General features: G+C 43.2%; 1 protein-coding gene across 2 annotated transcripts; it reads left to right on the plus strand.

Annotated features, from left to right (window-relative positions):
- The first annotated feature begins 987 nt into the window (after positions 1-987).
- Positions 988-17,091, plus strand: LOC120063126 (FK506-binding protein 15-like). Of its 2 annotated transcripts, XM_039013304.1 has the most exons (28): positions 988-1,176; positions 3,806-3,909; positions 5,042-5,120; positions 5,242-5,311; positions 5,439-5,513; positions 5,618-5,716; positions 5,823-5,972; positions 6,096-6,164; positions 6,309-6,452; positions 6,560-6,711; positions 6,802-6,850; positions 8,871-8,987; positions 9,077-9,152; positions 9,368-9,471; positions 9,623-9,823; positions 9,905-10,003; positions 10,099-10,193; positions 10,505-10,607; positions 11,439-11,610; positions 11,718-11,854; positions 12,099-12,254; positions 13,870-14,022; positions 14,257-14,349; positions 14,437-14,565; positions 15,054-15,161; positions 15,279-15,865; positions 16,047-16,143; positions 16,433-17,091. In XM_039013304.1, exons 1-28 carry the CDS (start codon positions 1,127-1,129, stop codon positions 16,511-16,513), a joined length of 3,549 nt encoding a protein of 1,182 aa, XP_038869232.1. In that variant the 5' UTR covers positions 988-1,126; the 3' UTR covers positions 16,514-17,091. The 2 variants fall into 2 exon arrangements, with proteins under 2 accessions (XP_038869232.1, XP_038869233.1); XM_039013305.1 differs by lacking the exon at positions 16,047-16,143.
- The last annotated feature ends 979 nt before the right edge of the window (positions 17,092-18,070 follow it).

An 18,070-nucleotide genomic window follows, 5' to 3' on the forward strand; every position in this document is an offset into this window, starting at 1 on the left:
TCCAAATGATCAATCACATGGATTTACTGTACTGTTATGACAGATCAAAAATGATATTGCACTAACCCCTTTATTAAGGAATAGGCCAGTAATATTGTGAGATTATCGCTTGTAATAAAGTTGGCAAGGAAGTAAGACATGGGTATTAAAATTAATTATCCTTAATAGCAAGACATGTGGTCATGTTTATGTAATATAAATTAGATCTATTTTCAACCTGATGACAGATAATTTTTTAGGAAAACCCTTTGTCAATGTAGGCCTAATGAAAGCCACCATCTGAATGGCCCCACTGGAGAGGTGCTGATCCACCCACCCCCCACATCTGTCTTTTATTTCAATCATCGCCAAAAGTCAGATAAGAGCCTCTGATTAAACACGGACCACGTTGATATACCCTGCTAATGCTATTATAGGGACAGAATACATTTTATCCCCATCCTTTTGTAATAGTTCTCAAATAAAATAGCCTGTTGACACATGCAAATTTAGCTCAATGGAACAAGTATCCCAATTACAGTGTCCCCCGTAATTAGTGGTCTATAATGTCAGTTTTGTTCTTTTTGGGGGGTAACCTTCTGCAAATACTGGGATTGGAGTTAGGGAGTAACGGTTCACTCTAGTGGTTATCATTGTATACTGCAACGGTAATTGTCCCATTGGGTTTATCGAGAGTCATTTTCTGATTCAGGTGCTTTTGGTAGGATAAGCCAGAGCTTCCGGTATATAATAACTCTAGATCAGCCCATTGGGGCAATTACCGTTTTCAATTACCGTTTTAATGGGGTCAATTACCGCATCGCCGCTTCCTCTCTGCACATGCCCCAATAAAGCCATTTTGGATAAACTGACCCTGGACCTGCAGTCAGACCTAAAGGAAAAGCTTCCGCTGTGTGTCAAACGGAAGTGGAAGTTAAAGAGTGCCTCAATTTACCCGGGAGCAGAAAAATGTACAGCACCATGGATCAGGTGGTATGTCAGCTGATCTGAACAGGAAGAGATCCAAGTTTAGTGAGCGGTGGCAGTCATAGCGTTATTTCTCAATAAGTATGTCAGTTCTCACCCCAAGACACATCATACTATCTGAGAAAAACGTAACTGCTACACAATAGCAAATCCATTCATAATGTTTGCCCCTGACGACGAGGATGGAGATTTTCTGTCACCTACTGGAGGGTGAGTAAGTTTCCTTTCTTTTTCTGGACAGATTGCTAGCAAGAATGACAAGAAATTGCCATGTGGGGGAATCGTTTCTCGTTTCAGCTTGTTTCATTGTTATTGATACCATGTCTTGTTTTGAGGTGTTTTGACTGATTTCATGTCAATGTTAATATGGCCAAAAATTCTCTAACTAAAAATTCTCTAGCTAACTAACCAACAACTATAATGATGTATTTGCGAGACAAGTGGTCATTGTGCAAATATATATTTATGTTTTCAATAAACATTGGAGACGAAATACAGATTACATGTTGTCAACAATCTAAGCCAACTTCTCTTTTCCCCGTGGTTGCGCTCTGGTATTTTTGTTGCTAAACAACCAACCCTTCTATTGACTTGACCAAGTCAGGTGCATAGATGCTGTAAAAAAGACAATGGAACGCAGACGTTCCATTTACCAGATTGGCGCACATTGAACACATCTGGTCAAACAAAGTGGATATTCGTGAAATCCGTCATGATTGAAGTATTGTAAGAGGCCCATAATGTTGTTAATTAAGTCCGATTTGTCTGTTTTCGCTGCGTAACATGTAGAAGTTGTCTCTTTTCAGTGACTGCTAAATGCTACCTCTGGTTCATATAATCTTCATAACTAGCATACATACATCGGGGGTGGTAGTCAAATTCGTTTGTAACTTCAATGCAGTTGATTGGTAACCATGACATGAACATGTGTTGGGGTTGACATCCATACAGCATTATGCTCTGATTTTTCTCCTCAAATTAGTGTGAATTACACATATAAACAATAGCCTAAATGTAGGTTAATTTTATTAGGGGCCAATGAGGAGTCTCGGGATCTTTCCCCCATGCGTTTTCATGTCAATTCCATTGTTTTGGTCGAGTTCGATTGACCCTCTTTACCGCATCTATGCCTTGCAAAATAATAATCGATGGGAAGGGTGACCTGACCTCGTCTGACTCCTCGCGCATCCTCAGTCAGAGCCTTGTGAGACAGTCTTTGTCCTCCACCTCTTAACCAGAGACACAGTACTGCACGGGATTTGCAGGTACAGTAGGTGGTGCCTCATGCATTCAGTTGCTAGATCCTATGCTTTTGGTCGTTTGTGACCCCCCCCCCCCCAATAAGATTTGTTTCCTTTTTGGCTGCGAGCCCAGTTTTTGGTTGCTGGATTAATCGGCCTGCTATGTCTGCTCTGAAGTAGATAGCTATAAATCACTTGTACAATGCAGGCTAACTGCCAACTACGGCCTATGTGTTTTGCTCTCTAACATTTCCTGGCTAGTAGGGCAATAGTTCCCTCAGCTAATATGATTTGGAGGAATGAAGCTTGTCTGGGCCAGAAGCAGTGAAGGAGGGGGGAGGCGAGCATTGTGGCTCCTAATTCCTCTCACATGCTGCTAGTTTGGGCCAGTAGGGCGAGGGCTGCCTGCTCCTTCAGCTCAGCACACACTGGACTGCAGACTGAGCCGGAGCTCCACAGCTCTTCCAGTGATATGGTGTCAAATCGGCCATGGATGTGTGACTGCATTGGAGAGCAAGACATTGAGGAAAGGAGTGGAGGGCATCACTGAGGGTGGGAACACTGAAACGCAGTGTGTTGGGTGGCCCGTGCCTGCCTTACACATGTAGGCTAAAGGGGCTACTCTTCACCACCAGTCGTAAGCAACAGACAGGCTTCAAGGTGTCCACCATGTCTTCTGCTCTAAGGGATAATGACTACCTGTGGAGGGAGATCCAAGGGTCAGTATTGTCCTGCTCTGGAGGGAAGAGTTAAAGTAAAAGCTGATGTTGTGTCTTGATGATGACCGCATAAGCTTCATTTGCCACTGGTGGTCTGTCTGTAGCAGTTGAGGAAGGTTATGGGGCGTTTTATTATTTGAATTTGTGGTTGCCTGGTTCTAGTAGCGACTGGGAAAATGTTCTTGTGATCGTTCTATTTACGCTTCAGTTATGGCAACGTGACATTGTTAGAGATGTTGCAATACATGATGATATAGGCTTTTCTAGTGTGTAGTCATAGTAAGAGCTGCTGTGATAAAATGACCTACACTAATGGTATTGTGTTTTCGGCGTCTTGCATTCAACGACCTGTTAAATGTGGAAATTGGCTACTTGACTTAACATTAACAAGTCATTGTGGTGTTAACTACGGAATGCTGACTTGTTGGAGGCAGTTGTATTGGGATTCAGATATCCTCAGTCTGTCAGATGAAAGGGCTCATAAGAACAGCTTTTCTCTATTGTTTGGGCATGGGTCTTGATATACAGTGTGTGGTTGCTGTGTCAAATGGGCATGGGACTTTTGTTCTCCCTGCTCAATATACATTAACTTTTTTCATTAACATTTTTTTGTGTTAGGTGAAATCAGGAACAGTAAGCCAGGAAATGATTAACCATGAAACAGGACAGCTGCTGAAATGACACAAGACCTTTAGCTTTTCATTCAATGAGATGTTTTTGTCTTTATGGAACATACCATGGTGTATTGATATCTTTGATAAAATATTTGTGAACTTAGGAGGGGGGCCTAGTAGGCCTACCTCATCACACCAATAGGCCGATCGCAGATAATAGGCTTACAGAAATAACCTAAATATCACTTCCTCTGTGTTATTTCAGCGCAAAGCTGGCATCACTTTTTGGACTGGACCAAGCAGCAAGTCAGGGGAATGAATCTTTTCAATATACAGCCCCTAAACAGCCCAGGAAGACCTCAAATCCAGGTAAAAACATAACTTAACCGATGCAAGGAAATGTGACCAAAGTTTGGTTAAAACTTCTTATGGCATGGGGGCGCTATTTTCACGTCTGGATGAAAAGTGTGCCAAAGTAAACTGCCTGCTACTCAGGCCCAGAAGCTTGGATATGCATGGTAGATTTGGATAGAAAACACTCCAAAGTTTCTAAAACTGTTTGAATAAAGTCTGTGAGTATAACAGAACTGATTTGGCAGGCGGAACCCCGAGCACAATCCATCCAGGGATTTTTGTTTTTTGAGGTCAATCTGTTTTCCATTAGTTTTCTATGGCAAGGCCATTTTAATAGAAATATGCTTGCAGTTCCTATAGCTTCCAGTAAATGTCACAGTCTTTAGAAATTGGTTGATGTTTTTCTTTAGAGAAAATAAGAAGTAGCCCTGTTATTTTCCTGTGTCACTCCAGGTGCACTCTAATGAGTTGGTGCGCACGACCTGGAACGTGCTTTCTTTGTTTTCGTCCGGTATTGAACACAGTTTATCCCGTCTTAAATTTTATCAATTATTTACGTTAAATACCTAAAGTTGTATTACGAAAGTTGTTTGGACAAAGATTACAGGTAATTTATGAGATTTTTTTTAGTCATGTAGCGCGAATTGGAACCAGTGTTTTTCTGGATCAAACGCGCCAAATAAATTGACATTTTGGATATATAACGACGGAATTAATCGAACAAAAGGACCATTTGTGATGTTTATGGGACATATTGGAGTGCCAACAGAAGAAGCTCGTCAAAGGTAAGGCATGAATTAAATCTTTATTTCTGAGTTCTGTGTCGTGCCTGACGGGTTGAATTAGGATTGTCTGTCTTTGTTTGGGGGGGGGGGGTGCTGTCCTCAGATAATAGCATGGTTTGCTTTCGCCGTAAAACCTTTTTGAAATCTGACACTGCGGCTGGATTAACAACAAGTGTAGCTTTCATTTGGTGTATTGCATGTGTGATTTCATGAAAGTTTAATATTTATAGTAATTTAATTTGAATTTGGCGCTCTGCCATTTCACCGGATGTTGTCAAATCGATCCCGGGATTTGATCCATAAGAAGTTTTAATATGCTCAGGTGAACCTGAGATGTGTTTACCGCATGTTTTCATTTCCAGGTCCTCCTGCTCAAAAACCTGCTGTCCCTCCAGGTGCTCCTGCAGTACTATTGGCTACAGCTATCCATGCTTTCAAATAGTGAGTATCTTTAAACTCTACAAATGACTAGAAATACCACCCCCGTGGATCCTGTGACATCATTAGACCCATTCATTGGTTTTGACTTAATTCATAACTGACGGTGCATCTTTCTGTTTAGTCTTAACGGACAGTATCAGAAACAAGGGAAGCTGGGAGCTGCAGTCCTGGGTAACCAAACAACAAGAGAGGTGAGACCAGAGTTGTGCTTTTATTGGAAACGGTGAATTTCCATGAGAATTCTATGCTTTGAAAATGCTTATCATCATGCACGTTTGCTACCATTATTCTAAAAGTTCCCTGTCTGTTTTCTCGCAGTACAAACTCTTGCTTTACATCAGTCAGCAGAAACAAGTGACTGCGGCCAAGATTCATGTTGGCTTCATCTTTACGGTGAGGTTTTTTTTTTTTTTGTTGTCAGAGGAAGCTGAGCAAGTGAAAAGAGAGCCAGTAAGCTTCTCTAAAAGAATCTCACTCTCTCCCGTTGTCTCCTGCAGGTGCAGCCCAACAACTACTGTACTTTTTATGATGACCAGCGCCAGAACTGGTCCCTGATGTTTGACACAGAGAAGGCTGCTGTAGACTTTTGTAAAGAGGTGATGGACAGCTGAGCTTAGGTCATGTTTAATTGCTTTGTGCAGAAACATTTTTAATGGAGACTGGTATAAAATATCTTTTAAATTGGCTGTTTCTTTAATTTAGGTGTGTTTGGCAAAAGTGAACAGCGCCCCCTCCTTAGATATGGTGGTGATGCAGGACCTGACACTAGGGGAGGGGCAGGGAGTTGGGAATGGAGACTCCCTGGAGGTGACATACACAGGCTGGCTCCTGCAGAACCATGCTGTCGGACAGGTAAGATATGGCTGTATGTGTTGTGCCGTTAGAGATTAGTGCTTCGCACATTGCTGTGTGTCCTCTTTGCCCTGGGAGCTAGTGGTACAGCAGTGTTCTTGTAATGTTCAACTATTGTTTCAGGTGTTTGACTTCAACCTGAACAAAGACAAGCTGCTACGACTGAAACTTGGCGCTGGAAAAGTGATTAAGGTGATTAATTGATGTACAATGGGTGGATAATGTGGGTCGTATAGGCACAGCTAACACTTCTGTTCTAAAGAAGAATAGTAGGGGCATTCCATACCAGACTTGCATGGGGAATGCACCGCTTCCTCTGTCCTCTCTGATTGCTAGGGCTGGGAGGAGGGCATGGTGGGTATGAGGAAGTCAGGCCGGCGTCTTATGGTGATCCCCCCCAGTCTGGGCTATGGCTCCCAGGGAGTGGCCAACCGCATCCCAGCAGACAGCACACTCATCTTTGAGGCAGAGCTACGACGGGTAGGACCTCCAGAATATCGCAAATGGGACTGTCCAGTAACTCTAAGCCAAAATGTAATATTTAATGAGTGTCTTTGTCTCATCATGCCCTTCTGTTGTGTCTCCAGGTGAAGTTGGCGAAAGACGGTGGGTCTGACCGTGCCAGTGCTGGGTCTCGGGACTCTGCTGCCTCTTCACCTGCCCCCTGTGTGGAGAACCTCGGTCCCTACCTCCCGGCAGGGCCCACTCTGCCCCATGCTACAAGCCCCGGGACACCAGGGTAAAAGCATGGGCTTATCTAAACACAATCACAACCAGCTCTTTTCTGTCTTTGTTCCTCTTTCCATTGTTTTCACCATCTCTTTTTCAGGGAACCACCACTTCGGGCAAAGTCGAATTCCATCAGTGAACAGTTGACAGTGAGTGCTTTCTCTCTTTCTCATCTGAGTCACATTAGACTTTATATAAAACAGGCACAGCTAGGGCTGTGGCGATCATAATATTTTGTCAGATGGTTATTGTCAAGCAAAAGACTGCCGGTCTCACGGTAATTGACTGTAAATGAACATAAACACGTTTAGCATCTCCAGTTGGATCCAAAAATCGCACATTTGGACTCATCAGACCAAGGACAGATTTCCACCGGTCTAATGTCCATTTCTTGTGTTTCTTGGCACAAGCAAGTCTCTTCTTATTGGTGTCCTTTTATTAGTGGTTTCTTTGCAGCAATTTGACCATGAAGGCCTGATTCACGCAATCTCCTCTGAACAGTTGATGTTGAGATGTCTGTTACTTGAACTCTGTGAAGCATTTATTTGGGCTGAAATTTCTGAGGCTGGTAACTCTAATGAACTTATCCTCTGCAGCAGAGGTAACTCTGGGTCTTCCTTTCCTGTGGCAGTCGACATGAGAGCCAGTTTCATCATAGTGCTTGATGGTTTTTGCGACTGCACTTTCCGGATTGACTGACCTTCATGTCTTAAAGTAATGATGGACTGTCATTTCTCTTTGCTTTTTGAGCTGTTCTTGCCATAATATGGACTTGGTCTTTTACCAAATAGGGATATTATCTGTATAACACCCCTACCTTGTCACAACACAACTGATTGGATCAAACACATTAAGAAGGAAAATAATTCCATATATGAAGTTCTGACAAGGCACACCTGTTAATTGAAATGCATTCCAGCTGACTACCTCATGAAGCTGGTTGAGAGAATGCCAAGTGTGTGCAAAGCTGTCATCAAGGCAAAGGGTGGCTACTTTGAAGAATCTCAAATATAAAATATATTTTGATTATTTAACACTTTATTTTTTGGTTACTACATGATTCCATGTGTTATTTCATAGTTTTGATGTCTTCACTATTATTCTACAATGTAGAAAATAGTAAAAATACTTTTGACTGGTAATGTGTTTGAGTATGTATATAGAGATTCGTTTTTTAAAATTTATATCTCCTAGATTTAGGACTGACACTTCAAAACCTTGTCATTCAAAAAAAAGTATACTATAAAAAATAGTTATACCTAAAGGGGTCCCTCAATTAATTACCCTATTACTAGGCTATTCAAAATCAAATACAAATGCACTCATTGTAGGCTAACTGTAAGCCACCCTGCACAATCAGTGAACCAACAGCATCGCCTAGGGCCATACATTCTCTCCCAGAATCATGGATAGACATTTTGGAGAGTAGCATAAGGTAACCAGTCCATCCAGTATGCATAATGATACAGTCCACACTCCAAAGACGATTACTTGAATTTGTTTAATTTTGGAGTATAGGCTACCAATTACAGTATGTACCAAAGACATTAAATCAGTTTTGTTTGTTTTTCTGCCATGCATAGTATGTGGTAGTCTATGTAATATATAACGGCAAAATCATTATTTGAATTCAGTTTTTTGGGGGTGCTTGGACTCCTACGCCTATGCATAAACTCTAATATGCATATGGGTGTTTTGAATTAATCACCTTAAAAAGCGCTGTCCGTTTCTTTGTTAGACTTTGAAACAATATCCACAACAAACACGTTTTACACGGTTTCAACCTGCTGTTGAACTTCTTTCTTCAAACTGATCAATCACAGTGAGGTGAGTTTTAAAATCACAATACTGTCTTGATGATAAGTGTTTGATGTGATTTTCGATTGTATTTGCATTGACGTCAGAGTGGTTAGAGGAACAATAGAGCCCTGAGTACCAGGCCATTAGGACCTGATGGTGGGACAATAGAGCCCTGAGTAGCAGGCCATTAGTGACCTGATGAAGGGAGAATAGAGCCAAGAGCTCACTGTGACTCAACAGTCACGTGGAATTTTACTGCGGTCTTGACTCATGATAGCTGGTGTGGCGGTAATACTGTCACCGCAACAGCCCTAGGCACAGCTGACCTGATGAAGTATAACCTATTCCTTAATCTTCCCATTGCTCCAGAATCCAGATGCCACCAAAGCCAAGCTGATCTCTCGCATGGCCAAGATGGGCCAGCCCATGTTGCCCTTCATGGCAGGGCCCTCCTCCCAGCCAGACGCCAGTGACTCAGAGATGGAGGTGAGATGAAGGGTTTATTTTCATATAGCTGCACCTACAGTATATTAGCTGAGATAAGTATTTGAGAGAGAATCTCTGTCTTCCTCCAGGACCCCAGAGTGAAGGAGCGTCCTGCTGCGCCCTCTCCTGTACAGATCTCCACTGCCCCCCAAGCTCCAGTGCAAGGTGAGCTCTCCCACAACCTCTGCTGGAGTCATCACTCTCCATGTTTAGCTGACCAATAGATCGGTCTTAAAAAACAGTGGTATTGACCTATGTCTTGAATTGTTAGACTGAGATCTGCTGTAAAACTTCCTTTTCAGGGTGTCTGTTTGTTGATGCCCTGGAGGCTGCCTTTGGATGACATTTCTCAGTTTGTACATATTCATTTCTTTCTTAAGTGCTTTCTTACCCTCACGGGGCATCGCCCTCTGCCTTGATGTCTGTTGCTATGACAACTGCTGCTCCACAGCCTGTGATGTCAGGCTCCGTCCATGCCTTTCAGGTGAGAATGACCCATGTCATCATCATTCAACTGTCAAAAATGTAACTAATTTCCATGCTATTTTGTATTGACTTTAAGGCTAACCTCTCTTTCTAATGATGCTTTCCTCATTCTCTGTGTCATTAAATCAGTCCGTTATGTTCTTTCATAGCCTTACGCCTACCGACAGTCTTCTATGTCTCCATCTCAACTTCAACCAATGGGCCAGATGTACCCCACCCAGGCAGTACCATACATGGGAGGCACTGGCGAGGTCACTTCCTTCCTTATGGCTGAAGCTCGGCAGCGTAACTCTGAGACCCGATTGGCTGTTGGCAAAGTGGCAGATAAAGTGGACCAGTTGGCTTCAAAGGTCAGCAGTAATATGAAGGGATTTCTCTGGTTTTATCAGACATCAGTTTTTCACTTCTCATCGATCCTCATGTTTTGACAGATTGACGACCTTCATAGGCATGGAGGTCACTCATTGGCTGTGCCCAGTGTCACTATGGAAACCACCATGATTATGCACAACATCCAAAGAATCATTCAGGTACAGTCTGGGGGTGGGGGGGATTTTAAGCTTTCAATTTATTTTTAATATATATACATATTTATTGATCATTAAATGTGTAACTGTCTTTATAGGAAAATGAATCTTTAAAGAAGGACGTGTACGAGAAGAGCTCACGTATAGAGGAGCAGAATTGCAAGATCGGGGAGCTTATCAACCAGAACCAGAGGTAAGACAGACATTGATCTGCTGTAGGAGGCAGACATTGATCTGCTGTAGGAGGCAGACATTGATCTGCTGTAGGAGGCAGACATTGATCTGCTGTAGGAGGCAGACATTGATCTGCTGTAGGAGGCAGACATTGATCTGCTGTAGGAGGCAGACATTGATCTGCTGTAGGAGGCAGACATTGATCTGCTGTAGGAGGCAGACATTGATCTGCTGTAGGAGGCAGACATTGATCTGCTGTAGGAGGCAGACATTGATCTGCTGTAGGAGGCAGACATTGATCTGCTGAATTTACCTGTTGTTGTCGTCCAGGTATATGGAGCAGAGTAACCTGCTGATGGAGCAGAGGAATGACTCCCTAAAGTCCTCAAGTGAACACAACCAAGCCCGGGCGCTGCAGGCTGAGCAGGATAAGGTAGATCACCCACCTTACGTCTGTATATACTGTTATCACCCTGCAAGGATCAACAAACGTTCCCTTATACTCTCCCAGCCAGTGGCAGTATGAGGTGTGATTATTTAATCCCATAGCAATGGCTCTAGGAATTCTTCTCATGACAAAAGGGTTTATTACAGTATTTAACATGGCTGTGGGGATTTCAGTGGCGTTTACGTGAACTTTGGTGTGTCTGGGGACTAACAGAATCTCACCTCCATCCACTGCTCCTGGCTGTTTGTCCTGCGGTGTTAGTCTCAGGACCTTTAGTAGTGACCGTTCTCTCTTTCCAGCATGCTCTGCCTCAGGACCTGGGCTTGGGCCAGGTGAGCCTGTTTGCTCACTCTCTACCTCCCTCCACTCGTCATCTTCCCCATCCCCCTTTTTGCTAACTTTTCATTTATTTCATTTTTCTTCAACCCTTCCCTCATTATCAGTCATTTTAATCTTCTTCCCACAGGGTCATGCTGTTCGAGTCCATGTTAACTCTGTCTCTCACTCATCATGTCCAGCCAATCACCACCACTGTCAACTCACTCTCTATGGCTGTGTCCCAAAAATGTGAGATGGCCTCCTTTCCTCGATGCCTTTTGTTCATGACCACTGGAAAAAAGGTCTAGAAATGTACAGTTCCCACCATGTTGCTTTGCTTCCAGTCAGATAAGTGATCATAAAGGAAAGAAGATGAGGAAACTAAGCAAATTTGAGGTTATTGGGACACCAGCCTGTTATTGGGACACCAGTCACTGGGCTGTGTATTGTATAGACAGACAACACTGGTGACTAACAGTGCTTGTCTCTGTCCCTCAGGTACGTCTGACAGAGGAGCTGGCCACGTGCACATCACGGGTGTCCCAGCTGCAGCAGGAGGCCACGTCTCACCAGCAGAGGGCTACAGAGCTGCAGAACAAACTGACCTCTGCCCTGCAGGACTGCGACACACACTGCACACGCATCTCCTCCTTAGAGACCCAACTGGAAGGTATGCGCTACTGTTACACAATGTGTTTTATTTAGAGAGGTGAGAGTGTGTTCATCTTGGTGTAGGACGGAGGAAGTGTCACTAAAGGGGTTTGTGTGTGTGTGTAGAGCTGAAGTTGACGGCAGAGAGAGGCCAGGCTCAGTACCGCACAGAGAAGCAGAAACGCAAAGGGATGGATCTCCGGGTGAACAACATGGAGGAGGAACTGCAGGACCTGAAGGCTGACAAAGACTGTATGGAACGAGTGAGTATGTCACACAGTAAATATTCTTGTTGGTTTATCTTTTGATTTGAGCACCAATGCTTACGTCAGTGTGCGTGGGCCTCCTCTCAGATGTCCATGGTAGAAATTGCCCAGAGGCAGAGATCTAGGATCAGCGTACAGATCTCAGTTCAGCTCTCTTCACTCCTAAACCTTAACCATTAGTTGAAGGACCTAAAACTGACGTTAGATCGGTGTCTAAGGGTATCATCATCCTTCTTCTCAGATGGTGTCGGACAGGAAGAGGAAGTGGCAGGCAGAGAGGCAGCGGTGTGATGAGGAGATGGAGGAGCTGAGGAGGAGCAGCCAGCAGGACTTGGAAAGTCTGAGGACACAGCTCCGCAAGGCCAGGACCAGCACTGGCCAGGCAGCCTCAGAACAGGTACTGTACAGTGTTTCCCCTATATTAATCAGCAGCGGCGGGCTCCACTATTAAATCGTATGATGTTCATTTTTATGTATATATATATTATAATTATTATTTTTGGGGATGGTAAAACGTTTAAAGTTAAACAACTAAAACCAGATATAAAGTATGTAGAAAAGATAATGGACCTATATATTTGAGAACTAACAGCCACCAGAGTAAAAACTAGACCTTAACTAGGTTTCTATCCAATTTGCGACAGATTTTCATGCGAATATTCTAAAATCTGCATTTTCCCACTAGAGATGTTTCCATCAAAATTACTTTTTGCGGATAAAAGGCTGTGTGTGGTGACGTAGTGCACATATATATTTTTTTTTTTGCCATTAAATTCCCATGTACCGAATTAAAAATGGGTTTCCGTCACATTTTCAACTCTACTGATGATTTTGTCACAAAAACTGTTGCGTTATATAGCTGGTCCACTCTGGTCTTGACACGTGCGCTCTAGCCTAATCAACAGCTCACAGATGCATTGCGGGTAGGCTACCTACATTATGAGATTATTATGGATATGAGCAATATTATTTGTCAAACGGAAGCTAAGCATCGATCATCATGTCACCAGAATAAGACCCTCAGTATTTATTGGAAAGGAGCATCAAGCTCATCACCGTGCACGTTCACCACCCTGTAAAGTTCATCAGAACTTATTTAAACTGTAGCCTAATAAACTGCAGGCTCCGGGTCGTAGTGGGAGGACCATAAACCATATCATGTGACTCCCAAGTTCACTTCGATCTGATGGTTATTATATCAATATTTGCGCATGAAGGCGTTTCCCCCGCCATTTCTTGCATAATACATTTTACAGACACAAGATCCTGCCATGTAGAACGTACAAATTGTCAGCATTTCTAAAATTGTACCGGCGTTTCATGTTGCAATCAGCCCGGTCATTACTTTTTTCATGCCTCAGGTAATTCATCCACATGAAATGGTTGGATGGAAATGTTCTTACACAGGGAGAATCTACAATTCCAAAAATGTCATGGCATGGGGCCCCTATTGAATGAATTAATCTTTGAGTCACTTAGATAGTATTAGAACACGGCACAAGCCATGGCAAACTGTGTAGAATTGCAGGAAATTGGCTTTAAAGTAATTGTTCAGTGTTTCCAGATTATGAAATATTACCTATAATTACTTACAATAGGAGCGAAATAGTTTTCCTTCCCACATTTTTTGGGGGGTGTGAGTTAACAGAATATGAACTTTTTAAAGAGATTTGCACTGGTCAATTATTTTAAAACTGCACATTTTCTCTCAGCCCCATTGCAAAATGTGTAGCATTGCAGGAAATTAGCTTTATAACTGGTATTTTTTAATTTTCAGCGCCATGTCAGCCCCATCACAACACCCCCATTCCCTACACTAACTTGGCCACCGCTGCTGAAAAAAATCCTAGGGTAAACACTGGTGTATATGTATCGTCTATAGGGAGTGATAAATAATAACACAAATATTTACATAGCTAAATCTCCTTTTGGATAAGTTTTTTTGTCTATGAAGAGTCATTTTGTGTGCCTGACTGTGTGCGTGTCAATTTTTTTTTGTGTGTGTGTTCCAGCTAGCCCAACTGCAAGCAGAGCTGGAGGAGGAGTGGAAGGGGAAGTGTGAGCAGGCGTTGGCCTCGGCCAAGGAGCAGCAGGGGCGTGAGATGGCCGAACTGGCAGAGCAAAGAGACACACTGGAGCAGAGACTGACCCAGCTACAGGAAAAGGTCAACAGCTTAACCCATATTATAGCATACACACAACTTTCTCTCTCACGACGCCACTTTGGACTCCTGAGTTCATACATCGTTTTATAATGCATGGCTAAGGTTTGTTTTGTTACTGTTGTTCTACAACTATGGAATGACATAAGTACAAGGCTGTGAAATGACATATTCTGTAGCTTAATCTGTGAGAGTAGTGGTGCGGAACCCTAACTGGGCTCTCTTTCATTCTAACAGTTCTCAGCTCTGAAGCAGTCCAGGGACTCAGAGGAGCAGTGCTTGTTACAGCAGCAGGGACAGGACGAGGAGCAGCAGGTCCTACAAGAAAAGGTATTGATCTGGTTATGTGTTAGTAATAGCATTAGCAGCTAACTCTCTCCATAATGTTATGAAGCCCTCTTTCTCTCGCTCTCTCAGTATTCAGGCCTGGAGGAGCAGTGGTCAGCTGTGAGACAGAAGCTGGAGGGGCGAGTGGCTGAGCTGGAAAGGAGGCTGGCAGAGCAAGGGGGCCAAGCGGACAGTGCAGGACAGGACACTGCAGGGGAGGTGAGAGGGACACAGAGCCATGTTTTCTTTCAGACAGCTGTGTCTTTCTTACCTGGAAAAATGGGCAGTAGATATTTGGTTTAAACCAAAAATTAGAAAATACATTTTTTAAAGTAGAACTACAGCCTTGAACCATATGTCAGTCTGAACTTAAAGGCCAAAGGCCAGTAAAATAAATTAAAATAAATGCTCACCTTGAAGTGTTCTGGCTACATGATGAACACAGGCTAGTATTCTTTTTCAGAATGGGAGTTTGACATTGCCCAATTTATTTTCAAAGCCTTGGGGAGAAGTGTATTGTTTGTATAATGTGACAAGGTGAAAGCTGTACTTTGTTATGCATTAAAAATATATATATATGTGTGTTTTGTTCACACATACTTAAAGTGTTTTATAAGCCCATACGGGCTGCGCACTAATTGGCGTACGACACAAAAATCAATCAAACTGTATTTCATGTTTTGACCCTGGCCATGTTTTCCTGGTAGGTGAAGCGTGTAATGAATGGAGTGTTTCACTCTCTGAGGGGGGAGTTTGACCTACACGAGACTTACACAGGCAGCACTGTGCTCGGAGTAATCGTCAACATCATAAAGGTACAGCATCTCTTCAGGACAATGACAAAAACTGTTATCTCAATAATGTGTTATTCACAATGAAGATGGACTGAAAAGGATGTGGGTGAATTAATGTTGGTCTTTGTCCCTTTACAGAGTGTTACCTTGCAACTGCTCAATGGTACTGAGAGACGTTCATCCCATCTGAGGGAAGAAGAGGTGGACAGTGATGTGAGCCATAGAGAGGAGAGACCAGCTCAGGATGCTCATGTGAATGGGAAGGAAGAAGAGGAGGAGCAGAGGACAGAGCCTGAGCAGCTTAGTGAGTCCTCTGTGCAGAGGGAGGGAGACCCCAGAGATGTGCAGGAGAGGGCTCACCTTGAGGCAGTACCAGAGACAAAGAAACCGACTCGAGTGGAGCTAGAGGCAGACACCGACACAGATCCAGAGCACCAACCACTTTCAACCCAGCCACAACCACCATCTCCCCAACCACAGGGAGAGATCACCACAGAGCCTTCTGAACCCACTGGCATAAACCCTGAGGAGAATCTGCCCTCTGAGATAGGACAGAAAACTCAGTCCGAAGGTGACATAAGTAGCCCGGAGGTGAAGAAAGTGAGTGTGATTATTGAGGGTCCCCTGGGTGAACTGAAAAGAACTAGCTCCAAAGCCACAGGTCCTCAAACCCAGCTTCCACCTCCACCAAGCCCTCTGTATGATAGTCATGAGAAAGTAACAAGGTGAGTTCTATAGAGAGACCAGTGAACTAAAATTAAACTTGGTTGAGTATAACTGAGCCTTATCTATGTTCATAATAAGCCTGTTGTCCCTTGCAAATATGCATGAATTCCTGCATCTATCTATTTCTCCCCCCCCCCCCCCTATGTCCATTCTCACTCGTGTGTTTTACTATTCTCTCAGTCTGACTGAGGGAGTAGGAGAGGAAAATGGGAAGGAGACATTTTTCCTGAGCACAGCCCCAACCAAACCCCCACCCACTGAGGAGGATGATGAGCTGGTGAGGAAGGATCTGTAGGGCCACACCAGTTCTCTCAGATGTCTACACACTGCTTCTGTTCCCCTTGTTTGTCAGTGAAGCCTATGTTTATCTGTTTTGTGGCTTACTCTGTGAATAGTACAGCAGGTAACACAAAGATGGTTTCGGGATCGAATTCAGTGGCATTCTTTACTGTTGAAAGTCTGACAGGAACTTGTTCTGAATTCATTTATTTCTGAAGTGTTTTGTGGTCAGCAGAGAATTACTGAACACAACTCACATTTGATATACTTTCCCCATGTTTTCTCAGAGCTTGAAGGGGCAACCTCCCCCAGCCCCTCTGTTTTGCGATTTAGAGGATGAAGATGATGATCTTGACTGGCTGGGATGAGCAACAACTGAAGTGATAAGTCTTATGAGTCTTAAAGTCCAGATGGTTCGACAGGCCCTCTAGAGATATCTTTTCCACTGTCCGAAAAGGGACTACATGGAAGGGACGTGGTGAACTCAGTCTCTGTCTCAGATAAGGCAACTCAAGTGAGTGAGAAGGACGTCCTGTCTGACTGCTCTGAACACTGTGGTTAGAGACCTGTGCTGTGTTGAGATGTTTTGGTCGGACCTGACTGCTGCTGCCTGGAAACCACATTTAATCAAGTATTGATTTAAAGGTGGTTTCCACCAGAACCCCCCCCCCCCCCCCCCCCCCCAGGCAATCAGTCAATCAATCTTTATCTGTTAGTCATGTAATTTGTTGACTTCATTAGGCCTTAAATTAACATTTTTGGTCTCTAGCTGATGATTTTGCTTGTTTTCCCTGTCATGTTTGTCTGTTTGTTTTCAAGGGTTTCAAGGCGGTCATGTATTATGTGCTAATGATAAGAGGGCTTGCTTCTTCAAGAACTTCTAACTTTTACACATTTTTGCTAACCAATATTCATTCCAGAAAATAAAATGCATAGAATACGTGGACATCTATTGTTGTTTCCTTTCCAACTTGACCTTTTCTTGTATTTCGTTAAGATATTGCACTAGAGCGATTTTTGGATCATTTTGGGGATGACATCCAGAATCAAACCAACAACTTGCTAAATTGAATACTGATACTTGCAATTAAAACATTTAAACACATTGACAAAAAACTGGATCAGAATTTGGTGTTGATATACATTTACATAACACCATATAATCAAGAAATATGCCCAAGATGAGCAATGTCATGAGTATGGAGAGCTGTCCATGGCATCCTCCGAGACAGGCTGGGGGTGGGTGTAAAAACAACTTTGACCAGCAGGTGGAGAAGAACTAGTCTCACGCCGTTGCTTGGTAACGCAAGTTCTGAAAGGTAGCTCTTGGGTAGCTAGTGTTCTTGCAAACAAAGTTGTTTAGCTAGCTCCTACACTGATTTTTCTTAGCCTATTTCATTTACTTGTCTGGCTTGCCCTCCCATGAGGTACGTATGCGTTGCACGGATGGTTTTTGCTCAAAGAATATCAGCAGAGTTTACACGGAACCCAAACCGGCTGCGCGCGTGCGCTGTCGTGCATAAATGTATTTTGCCCTCCCACACCAAACGCGACCACGACACGCAAGTTAAAATATCAAAACAAACTCTGAACCAATTACATTAATTTGGGGACAGGTCGAAAAGCATTAAACATGTATGGCACTTTAGCTAGCAAGTGCAAGCTAACGTTAATTTGTCTTATTTAGCTAGCTTGCTGTTGCTAGCTAATGTGTCCTGGGATATTTTTTTATTTAACCAGGTAGGCAAGTTGAGAACAAGTTCTCATTTACAATTGCGACCTGGCCAAGATAAAGCAAAGCAGTTCGACACATAGAACAACAGTGTTACACATGGAGTAAAAAAATATAGTCAATACAGTAGAAAAATAAGTCTATATACAATGTGAGCAAATGAGGTAAAGGCAAAAAAAAGGCCATGGTGGCG

This window comes from Salvelinus namaycush, chromosome 18 (genome assembly GCF_016432855.1).
Source record: "Salvelinus namaycush isolate Seneca chromosome 18, SaNama_1.0, whole genome shotgun sequence".
Lineage (NCBI taxonomy): Eukaryota > Metazoa > Chordata > Actinopteri > Salmoniformes > Salmonidae > Salvelinus > Salvelinus namaycush.

Coding starts and splice junctions, on each gene's coding strand:
- LOC120063126 (XM_039013304.1), top strand. CDS start 1,127: ATGTTTGCCCCTGACGACGAGGATGGAGATTTTCTGTCACCTACTGGA. Junction 6,851..8,870: donor CCATCAGTGAACAGTTGACA/GTGAGTGCTTTC, acceptor CCATTGCTCCAG/AATCCAGATGCCACCAAAGC. Junction 9,153..9,367: donor CCCCCAAGCTCCAGTGCAAG/GTGAGCTCTCCC, acceptor TTCTTTCTTAAG/TGCTTTCTTACCCTCACGGG.